The sequence below is a fragment of the Doryrhamphus excisus genome, chromosome 17 (assembly GCF_030265055.1).
Source record: "Doryrhamphus excisus isolate RoL2022-K1 chromosome 17, RoL_Dexc_1.0, whole genome shotgun sequence".
NCBI lineage: Eukaryota > Metazoa > Chordata > Actinopteri > Syngnathiformes > Syngnathidae > Doryrhamphus > Doryrhamphus excisus.
This window is the reverse complement of record NC_080482.1, coordinates 3706852-3721666: the sequence shown is the minus strand read 5'-3', so window position 1 is coordinate 3721666 and position 14815 is coordinate 3706852. Positions and strand designations below refer to the sequence as shown.

General features: G+C 42.5%; 1 protein-coding gene across 2 annotated transcripts in view; it reads right to left on the bottom strand.

Annotated features, from left to right (window-relative positions):
• The window catches only part of LOC131105300 (nuclear factor of activated T-cells, cytoplasmic 1-like), a 46569-nt gene extending 36034 nt beyond the window's left edge, over nucleotides 1–10535 (bottom strand). The window contains exons 1-4 of one of the 2 annotated variants that reach the window (XM_058053283.1): nucleotides 10358–10535; nucleotides 10082–10235; nucleotides 6411–7518; nucleotides 4702–4861 (exon numbers count right to left, since the gene is read on the bottom strand). In XM_058053283.1, coding sequence (XP_057909266.1) covers nucleotides 4702–4861; nucleotides 6411–7518; nucleotides 10082–10199 — 1386 coding nt within the window. In that variant the 5' untranslated portion in view covers nucleotides 10200–10235; nucleotides 10358–10535. Of the gene's footprint in view, nucleotides 1–4701; nucleotides 4862–6410; nucleotides 7519–8560; nucleotides 8694–10081; nucleotides 10236–10357 lie in introns of those variants that run through there. The other variant, XM_058053284.1, reaches the window with a different exon arrangement.
• Between the last annotated feature and the right edge of the window lie 4280 nt (nucleotides 10536–14815).

Below are 14815 nucleotides of genomic sequence, written 5' to 3'. Positions count from 1 at the left end.
ACTTTACTTATGGTGTCACCTGCGGTAATTATCCCAAGCTGCACATGCTACTAGTTATTGACTCCAGAGAACACTGCGGCCAATCATGTGGTACAAATCTGACAGATGACAACCTTATGATTAAATAAAACCCAGACAGCCATGGTAAAAAAAAAACGGGTCCCCTGTCACTTTTGTACTGCAGTTAATGTATTTCGATATTTTGGTGACCTCAGTGGTGATGTGGCAATATGGACAAAGGCAGTAAGAAACCGGGGTATTAGTTTCATCCCTTCGCTCATCTTGCGGTAGCGTGCAATGATGGTGGCATCATCACTTGAATCCTAGTGAGCTCACGGAGCACATGAAGTGATTAATGAGGTCAGGTAGTCCTTCATGTGATGCTGGACATCTCAAGAGCCCCCTGAGCCTGCCCCCATCTATTCATTTACCATATGTGCTCCCCTGACCCTCTCCCCATGCCACCAAGCAATCTCTTTCTTGCTAAACTCCTGTAATGCTCATTGAAATACTTGAGCGGAATGCTCAACATACTTCTTCATTGCATTCCCAAACCGGAGGCAAGCCATCAAGCCGCTGAGTGCGGCCCGTCAACAGAGGCTTCCCTCAGAATTAGGACCTCATCTCTGGCATATGGGGCCGGACCACAAAAAGGTTCGTTTTGAGCAGACGAGCCTTCGGTCGGTCTATCTGCAGCGTGTGCTGAATATTTATTTTAAAATAGTCCGAACCAAGTTTGAACAGAGGCTTGATTTGCAGCTGTAACAGAGTGCCAATTCCTGCCAATGTGTCAGCTACATCCTTTTACAGCCCTCACTGTAGCAATTCCTGAAACAGAAAGGTTGTGGATATGACAGCTGATGCGTTAATTGTGTAATTGGATGCAGCTGCATTGTCTGGGTCAGTTGTGATGATGTGGAGGGGTGTTGAGCTGAAAAGGGAGAAGGTGCACCTCCCTCCACTTCCAATCATCCCCTTGTGAGCCACTGCAGAGGCATTATCACTTTAAAAAGTCAACATAAAAACGACTAAGTTTAATGTTTTTTTGTTAATTGGAAACACAAATGATCTGTTGAAACTATACTTTTGATTAGAGCATTAGAAATGTCGAGCCTGATAGAATGTGAATACGGTATGAGGGCCTGCAGAGGCGGACTTCTTCTCTGCAGTGATTTCATCACTGCCTGGAGGATTGTCATGACTTGTAGAAGTCCACGTGGCGCAGAGATTTGGGAAAGAAAAAAGGATGAGGGGAAGGGGAGGAGAAACAGACTAGTGGATTCACATCTGCCTTTCTGCCGCATGCATGACAGTCAGACAACAAGCCTTTGCTGTATCCAGTTACTCATCCAAGCTATCCCTTCTTTTGGACATGATTCCATTATCCTCCTGCCTTGTTGATCGCATTCACTATTATTTGCAATCCTTAAAAATGGGGCTTGTTTTGGGTCAGTGGGGAGCTAGAGGTTATTCCAGCTGACCTTGGGCAAAATCGGGGCACACGGTGGACTGATCACTGAGGCACATAAAGATTTAACAACCACCCACACTCACCACTGCAAACCTATAATCCTATATGATTCTCTAATTAATCCAATATATATGGGTTTCTTTGGACTGCTGGAGAAAACCCCATCCTTTTTCATAACACTTTTTCTACACCCTTAACTACTATTGCAATAGTGAATTGACTATACTGTGTATAGGTAATAAGTGTGTAAGTTATACAGGTTTTGGTAATTGTCCAAATGTAAGGAACAGCACTATTCAAGACTGGCATAAATATCCCTTTGGGTGTTGAATCATAGTAATGACTTAGCGCTCCAACAACACAACCGGGTACACCAAAGCCTTGTTAATATCAAACAAGAGACGGTATTATATTTAATAAGCAATTAGTTGCCTTTGTACGTCCAACAAAAGGTCGAAGGTTTTCTTTGGGACATTGCATGGAAAGTGAATGCAGGATCCAAGGTGGACTTCCATGTGCAAAGGACCATGCACATGTTTCCCTGAGGTCTTTCATATAGCGGCGGTGGAAATATACTGCAAATGTGATGTGCATTACATATAGTTGCAGAGGAAGGGAGATGGGTATTAAGTCACGCACATGTTAATAGGGATGATGGCCACATCCTGTTGAAATTACACCATGTCTGTTGCTGCTTTAGACTTAATGAGAGAGTGAGTGAGGTTGTGTGTATGTGTGACTGAGGAAGATAGAAAGCCCCATAGGCCTGTCATTATCCTATATGAACTAGCCATATGCAGGATTGTGCTGTATGTTAGGGTTAATATTAAACAGGTGTTATTGTCTTTTGTTACTAAGGGCCTGTTGAACGTCTGCGTCCTTCCTGACTGAATATGATCCCGAAAGCTTTTGCAGCCTCTTCACCAGAACCCACATTTTAGATGAGTGCCGGATGGCCTAAATAGGAATAATCGCACTGAAAATAATTCAACGTGATTCCATTCTTTTCCCTCTTTGTTTCCCTTTGGACAAATATGCATCCATCAATGTCAGAGTTGCTCAAAGGTAAACCAGGTTGTTGCATTTTCCAAAGCACAGCTTCAGAAATCATCCTGGGGACTTTGGCATAGTTGTGGCGAAAGAACATATTGGTTGGAAACTGTTAGAGGAGCCAATAGATTACTGCAGATCCTCTAAATGGCGTTGTGGTCGGCTGCTGTAAATAAAGTGAAAAAGCAGCCATGGGGGTCAAATAAAGGACCAATCTTGATGATGAATGGAAGTCAGAAGGATGGCATTTGAGTCTAAGAATAAAAGAATAAATTATATGACACAGATTTGGAATGTTCACAACAAGCAGCATTCTGCAGTGAGTTAAAGTAAACATGATCCAAATGTTTTCCAATCTCCTCACTCAATGATACAATTGCCATCTCCAGGGCACGTGATCTTCTCTCCACGTTTTTAATTACTGTATCTGTCTTTTTTTTTTAACATAACATTGCTTTACCACACACATGTCACTCAAACTCATTGTGTGTGCCTGATCATCCTGACTTTCAGTTCAGGGAGTCCTGCTGCAGCAGGTTTGGGAAACGGTTGATGGATGAGCAGTTCAAAAGGAGTGCCATTCTCAACTCCCCCTGAGAGCGAGGCAATGTAGCGTGCAAAGGGGAGGTGGAGTCCGAAGGGTGCTAGGATTGTGACTCTTTACCACAAACACCACCCCTGCCCCCACTACTACCACCATGCTCAGCCAACCTCTGGGCCACCAAGGCTCTAATCAGCAGGATGCAGAGCATCTCCAGGGGCAGCCAAGCCAAGCCCCAGCTGCGCGGTGATTCCCTCTGCCCCTTCCCATTCTTTCGAATCTGTGGCTTTCGTGCACACACTTCCTTGGCTGCTTCCTACACCCGTGGACCTGTGTCATTATTGGCTCATTCTCCTTGAATGCACCTCACCCATCCAGTGCCTGCCACTCATTACCACCGGGCACTGGGGAATATGACATGCCTTATCCTTCATGGTTACAACACAACTGAAATATCAAATACACTCATAATCATGAAATATGACAGATTTTGCGTCGCAAACTTCCAAAAGATACAGCATGGAATTTATAAAACCGAGAGGCATTTTTAATATTTCAGGAAACCATTGTTTTTTTGATTCAGTTGTTGTTCTGTATTTTATTAGCTTTTGCAGATGTACTAAATTACATGTCTGCTTCGTGTATACAAAGGTGTGTATTGAATGGGGAACCATTGGTGGTATTAACAGAGGAAACCTAAGAGCTGACAGGCCTGCAGCTGTCAAGTACATTGACAGTGAACACACCAGCATGTGCTGACAGCTTCTATTTACAAAACAGCTGTGGTGCTAACAAAATCTGAGACTAAGTAAGTGAAGGGGATATACCACAAGGCTTAAACTTTACAGAGAAAAACAAAGGTTGTCTCTGGTTGCTGCATGATCAATATTCATTTTAAATCATTAAATGCACTCCCTACTTAATTTTTTAAAATGCAGTTTTTGGAAGTTACAGGCTGCGCTTCATCACCCGTGGCATTGGTTTCTCTGCTCGATCCTTACCTTTTGTAAACCAAGATATCCACCCAGTGTGGTGACATTGAAAAAAAAGATCTGTGATGTGTTGCTGACCAGACTAATGTGCTTCTAAGTGTTTATCAAACTCAACAACGAGAGACTATGGTGCCGCTCTATACTAATTGGGTCAGTGTATACTGCTTAATGGTAAGAATTTGCAATAACAGATTGAATCACATTCAGGGAACATTACAAACACAGCACATGGCACACCCATGTTTACAAAGTATTATTATGTACAGACAATAGTTAATCCAGACAAAGTTTCATTTCAGATATTAGTTAGAGCATTAGATTAATGCTGTAAAGTATTGGGGCTATATAATAATTCTAATTAATAATACTAATTATTATTATTATTATTGTTATCTTAATTCTGGGGGACCTGGTTAGCCTCTGGTGAACAAATTAGAAAAAATAAAAGAATGAATGCTGAGAAAATAATATAACACCATCTCTTGTACATGTGGTTGTAATTGACTTCACTTTGTGCCAAATGCCCAAGGTTTGTTGTGACAGAAAAAAAAAAATCAATTATGAGAATTTGCATTAAATTGCATGTTCTGAATTTATTCCCAAACGTAAGGCAGTTAACCTGTTAGAATGCAGTGTTGTCAGCGTACCTGGACAACCGGGTGACCTCCAGATAGAGCTTTCACTGCCCCACGGCTGCCTTCAGTTTCATAGTGGGCTCTGTGGTGGGACTTTGGCTGTAACTCAATCTGTAAACTGTATGGGCCGGAGCAGGATGGGAGCTGCCAATCAAGCGCTGGCAGAGATGGGCTGCAATGACATCACACACTACACATTAATGTTATGCCATTTCTGTGACACCGTAAAACATACTTATTCATGATTGTCACTTTGTCGTGAAAACCTGATGGCTCTGTTTCAAATTTCCAGCCTACTTAGAACAACTACCTGACACATGGCTACACGTCTTTACATGTGTCTTTTCATTATACTTTATTATATTCACTGAAAATGTGTGTGGTTTGATATTTTTCCATGGGCCCCATTTCTGTCAACGTCAAAAATGTATGACCTTGCTCTAAATTGGGCTTAATTTCGGACACTTTTTGTAATTCAAACTGGCTTAATCCTTCTCCATTTCATCATGGTCTGTAATCGAATCATGTGTAATCCCTTGTTCCTCAGTAACAATTTGTGTCTCTTTTTTTTAATGAAAACAAAAGAGCACAGTGTGCTGTGGATTTGACTTCAGTGTGTTAATACTATATTGTGACAAGTGGGAACAGACACTGATCAAGGGAGGGAAAAGGCAGCGACATATCTGGGGTACAAAAACAAATCTCGCCCAAAGACCCAATCACTCAGCACGCCTGTTGATGCTGTGATCTACTTAAGTTTGATAGGAATAGAAGGATTAACACTCTTAATAGTAGGCGTTAGGCAATGGAATGGGATCAGCATCCCACCCTGCCTTGGACCATATCTAATTCTTGGATACAGCTGGCCTCCCTCAACATCATTGTTCTCAACATGTCAATCATTTCCCTTGTGAGAACCGCTGTGATATCTTAACCAAAACAAACACGTACAAGACAACAATTCTCTGTATCGGATGCCTGGTAACGCAAAATCCCTGATGGTTTGTCTGAAACCAATCTCTGACATTTTGGTGGAAGTTGTGTGCTGTTTGTTGACTCAATATGGACTGATTTCCCCACACAAGAGTTTATCTGCACAGTTGTTGCATGACATCACCGTGGCTACAGAAGGAGATGGTCGGATGGCGGGACAGACCACAGTCGAGAGCCGGCTGATTAACCCACAGACTGTTTCCTCTTCGGTCAGGCCTGTCACCATTGCTTCCTGTTGGTCACTATCTTAATCAAACACTTGAGTTCCGACAGGAAGGTGTGCTATTGGCTTGGAAAATGATGCCCTGAGGGCCACAATTGGGAAAAATTAGCGCACAATCCTCATAAAAACAAAAAACTATGTATTTTTATGTAAACATTTCCAACAGTGGGTGTCCATGTGCGTTAAACTTTGTGTGGATGTTGTTACAGTAATAGGAGCACAAAGGAGCTTAAACGCCATGCTAGTGCCTGTAAACTGTGAAATAAAAATTGTTTGGTTCACACACTTCACATCAGGAGCAAATGGGATTTCGTATTTTGCCTAATGATACTTCGACAGGATCATACGATGGAGGATCGTACCTGCAACCTTCAGGTCGTGGGACAACCACGCTACAACCTGAGCCCTGCCCCCCGATAGTATAAAGTACTTTAGATTTTTCAGTCATCAATGAAATCAAAATTGTGTAAAAAAATGATCAAGTATGACTGACTAAAGCACCTACCTTAGGTAAGGCTTGGGTTTCGACCAAGAGTAGGGATGCTGAGGCACCTCGAGGAAGCCTCCGCAGTAGTTCTCCTTCTTCAAAACCATGCGGGAAGGATAGTCCTCGTGGCCGAGGTCCCCCTCCTGGACGAGCTCTTCACCACCAGGCTCCACCTTGAGGCTCATAGAAGGTGAATGGTCCACCATGGTCTTACGTGTCTTAATGGGGATCCCCTCTCCCATGTCTATCACTCCATCTGTGGTTAAAGCATTGATCGCGGCCACAATGGCGGAGTTGGTGTACTGGTTGGCATTGGCAAGCCAGTTCTCATCTGTGACACTGACTCTGGGGGAGCCATACGGTGAGGGTGTAGGAGATTGGTGGGGTGAACAAGATGTCTGGTGGCAGGGGGTATCATTGAAGCTGTACTTTCTCTTCCCCACACCAGCACTGCTGCTGTTGTTGTTGTTGTTGCCTCCACCATTGAAGGAAGGGGAGTTCGGCCTGGAGCCACGAGGCTGAGCTGGCCAGCCTTCCTCAGCCACAGCTCCGATCTGAGGGGAGTTGGAGGGCGAATTGTGAGGGGAGGCTGCGGGGCCGCTGGCATGTGGGCAGGATAAAAGTGTGGAGCCCCTGGGAGAAACGCAGGGAGACTGCCAGGGGGAATTCTGTGGGGAGTTGTCATAGTTGTAAAAGCCAGACTCGTAGGATGAAGCTTCAGAGTTACAGCTGCGTGAAGAAATGCTGCTCGCGGGACTGAGGCAGCTGGGATCACGGTAGCCATCTGCATTGGGCAGTGTAAGTGTCACAATGGAGTTAACACCTCTTTTGATGATGTGGTCTTCTCTGATGCTTTCTTCTACTTCATCTTCAGGACACTGGCTGTAGGCAGTAATTTCAATACGTGGACTTTCCAGAGCTGGAGCCCCGTTAGGTCTGAGACCATGAGGCAAGTAATAACCTGATGCCACATGGTTGTCATTTTGGAAGTTGTAGCCTGTCTGGTGACAAGATGTAACAGAGATGACCGGACTGGACTGTAAGGTGTGGTACTGGGTAGCCAGACAAGGGTTGCCCATGCCCAATGGAAGGGAAAGCGTGACATTTGGTGTGTAGCTGAATGCATCTGAAAAAGAGAAGCACGTTTTCAATATGGAGCCATGTGTGCCCGCTAGATTAAGGTGATCAGTGTCATTATACTTTGGCAGTAATTAACCCTGATTACATGTACAAACAATGCCCCCATAGAAATCTTACCAGCGACAGACTGACTCCTTTCTTTATTCTATGAACATCTGGAGAAGCTTAGCAATCATTTTCAAGTAGTTACTGTATATGTGGTTGCTCTGTAGTCCCAAATTGCACAGCCACCCTGTTTGCTGGATAAGTTCATTTAAGACTGTGTTTGGCACTCCTTGCTGTCAAATGTACTCTACAGGAATCCCTCCAACAGCAGACTGATGGATGCTTTATTTGATTGATTGCATCACTCACTGAGTGAATTAGGCCCTCCCCTGTGGAAATCTGACAGCACTCTCGCTTCGCTCTGAGCTTGTGATTAAGTCAAAGAGAGGCATCTGCAGCATAACACACTCATACGCAGAGGTGAGCGCACAATAGAGAAGATAAAAGATAAACAACAGCCAACAAACATCCTACAGCCTTGTAGGTTATCCACCTCTGCCAAACAGTTGCTGTCTTATACAACAGTTGTAAACATCATGTTTTGCCTTTCAATAAGAACGGTGAATGTCCACAGATCAGACGCCATTTAGTCAGTGTGAAAGTCAAGGGCATTCCCCTTTGGTGTGTTCACCACAACGCTCCGAATCTCATGAAATCTGTCACACACCACATCATATACAAGTTAGCAATCTAAAATTAGGTTGTGGGAGTCTATTTTCAGAGTTGATAATACACTGTGCATTGGACAAGTTCAGTATATCACATGTTAATACATGTTATATCACATATATATATATATAGTCAAATATTTTAGAAGTTTCATGGGAAAATATACACTTTGTATTTTAAACATTAAATATGGCGCCACAAATACAATCCTGTAGTGCATAATGAATTATCATTTCAACATATCAACATCACCACAATGCACTCAATATGGTCTACACATCAAATAAAGCAAGAAATGTAATTTCAATACCCACCTCTGTCAGGCTGATACACGCACTGGCTGTGCTCAAATATATAACTAAAATCAAACTCTTGCTCTTCTTGCTGAAAACTCATCTCTGCTCCCTTATCAAACTGTGACTTTCATCTAAAAGTGCGTCCCAGATCAAACTCCTCTGAGGCTTTTCTTTTCTGGTTTACGCTCTTGTAGACCTCAGAAGGCAACATCTCTGCCCGCTCCACCCAGTGTGACACACCTCCTCACTTCAAGCCTGACTTACTTTGCTCATAGTTGCAAATGTTTTCTATCAGCACACTCTGTGACACATCACACTTTACCTACTGGGGGGTTTTTAGTCTTCCTGTTTTGTATGATGCTACAGTGTTTTTAGGTTTCATCTTCCAAATAAGGAATTTCATTCTAATTTGCAAATGGAAAAAAACACAATCTGCAGTACATTTCAAAGACAACTGACTAATTTTCTCAATCACGCTATTGGATTCTCTCTAGGCGAAGTAAACATGCATACCAAAAGAATGAATATATTTATCTCCAGGGATTGCGGTCTACAACAGTCTAAGCCTGACGGGACCTCAGGGACAGATAGGTGGTTGCCCACAGAAGCCATCTGCATCTTCTGGAGCAAAGGGGCCTGGACCCACACTTATTACACATGCTGAGTGCAGGTTATGGCAGGAACCCAATAGGATGTGTGTTTTTAGCTGTGCGTGTCGGACTTTGTGAAGTTCTGCGATAATAAAGCAGCCTTCGGCATATTGCTGAGGCTGTGAGTGGTTAAGCATGACTCCCTGCCAAGCAAGCTACTCAGCATCCCTAAGCGGACACATCACAATTGTCTCGCTCTCACACACAGGCACACAGAAACATATGTTACCAATTATAAGAGTTGGGGCCAAAATGGATAATAATAAAACCCGCACCCGTTCATCTGAAATCACAAAAAACTAAATGAAAACAGAATCCACAAAAAGCCAGTGACATCAGCGCTTGAATCCACATAAGGCAGACTATGAACAACTTCTGATGGACCCAATGGAATCTGTAAACATTAATCATGAATAACCAACACAACGGGACTTGCATTTTAAAAGTTGACTCTTGGCTTCTCCATACAATTAATAATAACGACCTCAATTTAGTACTTCTGTGTTGCATGAATGGAAACATTAAAGTTTTATACAGGTGACGGCACTGCCACCTGCTCAATACTTAAGTCTGAGAGAAACACCTGCAAAACCTATAGCTATACAGTTGTTAATAGAGGTTTTACATCAGTATATGTCACTAAATTCAACTTTATGCCCAAAGTCACTTATTCATTATGTTGTAAAGTCACACCAAAAAATCATTGGCGCTAACTGATACATTAATAATTTGCTCTTGGTGTGATTAAATATGCTTATTTAACCCTCCACTACTTCAAAATGACATTATTCTGCAGCCATAAATACAACTGACAGCATTATTATGCATGAGACGCATGCAACACTTGGCATGAACACATCACAAAGTCAGACATTCAGCAGTGCTTTACCTTCTTCTGCAGACTTCATTTCGGCGACAGAGGTACCAGAGTGGAGTCCCCGCTCCTCACTGGCTGGAGCTTCAAACGTGAACTTGGAAGAACCGCTCAAGATGAGCGTATCCTGCATTCAACAAGCGGCGCTCAACTTTACCCGGCTGAGAGGCTGCATGAGCAACGGAGCATAAAATAGTACAAGCTTGGTCATTAACTCACGCGTAAAAAAAATAAAGCAAATTTTAGAATAAAGTGATATAAATGGATTGTAAACGTGGTGGGTGTGCGCACCGGATGAGTCTTGGTGGAGTGGATGAGGAGGTGGGCGCTGTTAAGGGGACGACTGTGGCTGAGGTGAGTTAGTCTGTCTTGTTCCCATTGAAGGTCTCCAAGAGTCTCCCCAGGTCGATGACGCAGCGCGGCTTTGTCAGAGGGGCTGTCTCTGGTTCTTTTAAAGCTGGGAAACACCCTGCGTTCTCCGTTAACGCACCGCCCATCCATGACGCCAGCGACGAGCTCCTGCAACCTCCTGGTCGGCGCGATGTTTTCCACACCGGGATAGGTGTGTGTGTGTGTTTGTGTCTGTGTGTGTGTGTCTGTGTGTGTTTGTGTTTGTGTCTGTGTGTGTGTGTTTGCGTTTGTGCGCAAGTGCGGGCGAGCGCTTGCAAAATGCCCGCTAAAGTTTAAGCGTTTCGTCATCATTTTATCCCAATGTTTTGCCTTTCTCTCCGATGTATTCAAGAGCTTGATAACGGCTAGTTTTTTCAGCACTTTTGACAAATCCAGCAGCCCCTGACTGCAAATGAGACCAGTTTGTTGCAATATGAAAGTTCACTTTCTTCCTCACTTTAATATGTGTTGTGGTATATACATTTTATTTAAATGCAATCTGTTTGCACAGTGCTACAGTATCAGCACAGCGTCATACAGTATTATTTGCATATTGGACTGTGTTTACAATTATGCACGGTGGTCAAATGGTTAGCGCACAGACCCCACAGCTAGGAGACCGGGTTCAATTCCATCCTCGGCCATCTCTGTGTGGAGTTTGCATGTTCTCCCCGTGCATGCGTGGGTTTTCTCCGGGTCCTCCGGTTTCCTCCCACATTCCAAAAACATGCTAGGTTAATTGGCGACTCCAAATTGTCCATCGATATGAATGTGAGTGTGAATGGTTGTTTGTCTATATGTGCCCTGTGATTGGCTGGCCACCAGTCCAGGGTGTACCCCGCCTCTCGCCCGAAGACAGCTGGGATAGGCTCCAGCACCCCCGTGACCCTTGTGAGGATAAGCGGTACAAAATGAATGAATAAAGTCTAGCACACCAAATGCATCTTTACTTACTTTAACTTCAATTGGCAGTTGACTTTGTGGTTGAGTTGATATCACGTTTGTCTAATCTACAGCCGCCAAAATAATGATTCCCATTAGGTAATACTATTATAATTTGTGGTTATTAGCTAATACAGTAAGTAAAACCACATGTAGGAGTTGTTTACTGAAAATGTAATTCCATTAGTTCCCTAAAGAAATCGGAATACTGCAGGGATTATCGAAGTTTAGTATTCAGCAGAATAGCTCAGCTCACATGGATAATTAAAGTTTTATTTTTTTTAATGGTACATCATAATGATATTTGATGGGGCTTGAAGGCTGATACTCTGAAAGTGTAAACAGTTGCCATTACGAGAGTTACAAATAATGTGGAAATATTTATCACTTTAAAGAAAAAAGCCATTCATCAACATGAGTTGGACGATCACCGTCCAAGAGGGCAATTAACAAAAACTTAGACATGATCCTACAGTATGTAATACATTTTGGTGTGGGGCCAGATTTCTAGAAAAAGCATAAAAAGACTTTTGTGGGTCTGAAAAGCTGATGGCAAACCCGAAAGGATGATCACATAATCAGAAGCAGACTCAAGCTTGGGGCACAAGTAGACAGCATGGGGAGAAAGTGAGAGTGTCTTGTGTTTTCTTTGCCTGCAGTAGCTCCGTCTCTGGCGTCAGCTGTGGCTTGGCCGATGTGCACGTGTGAGCTCAAAGATGAAAAAGCAGCATCACATACTCCATGTGAATTATGATACAAACTTGCGGTAGGAAAAAAAAAAAAAAGGAGCCGCACAACTGATTGGCACCGTCAGCAGGATGGGCCTCCACGAGTTGGCGAGCGGCTTTCGAACCTTGCGGTGTGGCACAGTTCAGTAGCAGTCTTATCTTGATGGATTCCGTGCTACTGAGCAGTGTCATTAGCTACAGCGTCTGTCAACAATGGAGCACTTCAGACCTTCACTGCAGCTACAGACATTACAGTCATCAAGACATTCTGCATGAAAAACTCTTAAAACCTGATGATGTAATGCTTTGGGCAATGTTAGAACAATATAAATCTGAAAATAATAATCAAAAGTGATGCACAGGAGTCGGTGAGCACAAAAACCTGACAGGAATATCATAGTTTTATTGAGTGGCTCTGATCTTAACTGCAATTGCATCCTGGAAAATGATTTGCATTGGACGTCATTACTGTTTGCAAAATATGCACACAATTTCGGATACACTGATAGTACACATGAAGTACAGGAACTTTGGAAATCCAATAATGATCATTACCTTAATTGCACCTTATCATTAATCTGCACCTTAAACAGCTTCTAACACACTCCAGCTGCAAAACATGGAAATAAGCTATGAGACTAAATTGTTCCACGTGAATTAAACATCCATCCATACATTCGTCCATTGGACGCCGTCTGTCCCCACTAGGGTCGCGGGGGAGCCTATCCTAGCTGACACCCCGGACTTGTCGCCAGCCAATCCCAAGGCTGAATTAAACATTATTAATTTACTTATGTATGATGGGTCTAATCATCATGACTGTTTTTTTTACCACAATTTGTCACAAGTGTAACTTTGCACAGTTACTTTTTTAAATCATACGGCGGTGAATGACATTTTAGTCAGCAGCTTCATGTGGTTCGGTTACTCTTTAAGTTAATTTTTTTTTTTTTATCCGAATTTTTACATCAGCTTTATTGTGCCTCTTTTTGGCTTTGGCAGTCAGGTTCACGTTCAAATCCCTACTAAATTTTAATAGTAGATGAGGTAAGGTTTTTTTATTTTCATAAAAGAATATCCATACTGAGACGGTTAATGTGCCAATATAAACTTGAAAGTGTTGGACGACTTTTTTGTAATGACTAAAGTATACAGTTTCCAAAGTTTGTCTTTAACCACAGTGGTATGTCACTTTGTTTGATATTTTATTACATCCTTGTCAGAAACTCACAAATAATAGTTCCACTTATTACAGACCATTCATCCATCTTCTATACTGCTTATCCTCGCTAAGGTCATGGGTATACTGTACTGCGATTTTAAATTGATAATAATTAATATATACATACAGGCTGCACGACGGATGAGTTGTTAGACCTCACAGCTAGGAGACCTGAGTTCAATTCCACCCTTGGCCATCTGTGTGTGGAGTTTGCATGTTCTCCCCGTGCATGCGTGGGTTTTCTCCGGGTACTCCGGTTTCCTCCCACATTCCAAAAACATGCTAGGTTAATTGGCGACTCCAAAATGTCCATAGGTATGAATGTGAGTGTGAATGGTTGTTTGTCGTGAGGATAAGCGGTAGAAAATGAATGACTGAAATGAATAAAACTGATCATATATATTTTTATTCATCAAAACTGTACAGACTGAACTTAAAAATAAAACCAGCAAAATGCCACAAAATGGAGAGCAGTGAAGCACACAAGCGTATTCAAGAGTCAAATTGCATGCTGAATATCATGAATTCATACATGTTGGCAGGTCGGCACTAATATTGAAAGTCCTCCCTTGCATCTCACGCTTCCCAGGGGGGCCCGTCCCACTATTTGAGGAGCACTAGTATACGTAGACAGATGTGTTGGATGATGGTATTTGTTAAAGACAGACATTTTTTTTAGTAGTTGTGTGTGCCATTTTAATCTACTACTGACACTGTGGTGTAAACCTTATTCCCCTCCTGCCTAATCTGTCATCGTTTTGTGCCTTGTTATTTGCTGTTGGTTTTTCAGAATGAAATGTTGTGACGCTTTCAAATTAATGAGATCAAATGCAGCGTCTGGAAAAGTTTGACATATTCTCTGGTACGGTAATATTTTTTATTTTCTATTCCGCTGCATCTGGCGTTGTGACAACACACGTACTGTGCAGCCACAACTTGTCTGTGGAGAGCTTGAGAGACACCGAGATTTATGAGCGGCCTGCTCCACACTGCTGTTTCACACAAAGTGATTACCACACATGCCGTGTAAACAGAAACATGCCTCTGTTGCTTTTACAAAGATTGAGATGTAATACCCTCTGTTTAGTTGCAGAAAAGATGGTCTATTGTGTTATGAAAATATGAGCTCAATTTATTCCCCTGACTAGTCTTTACTTTGTCAGATTGTGGTACATTTAGGGACTGGAAATCATTGCCAGTTGCTCTGTAATAAATGACAAGAGTGAATTTGGCTTTAATGGTACTAATGTTGGCAGCCTCTAATGTTTACTACCTGTGGTGTGGCCCAGAAAGCAGACTGCTTCATGACCTCACCAGTGAACATTTGCACCCATTAAAAAGGACCAAATATATTTATTCACTATTTAATTGAGGCTGTTTACCTTCTTAAATGTATTAGTTTGGACATACGAATGCAAACAGATGTTTATATAAACACGGATGCTAATACGTGTAGCCAACTTTTGG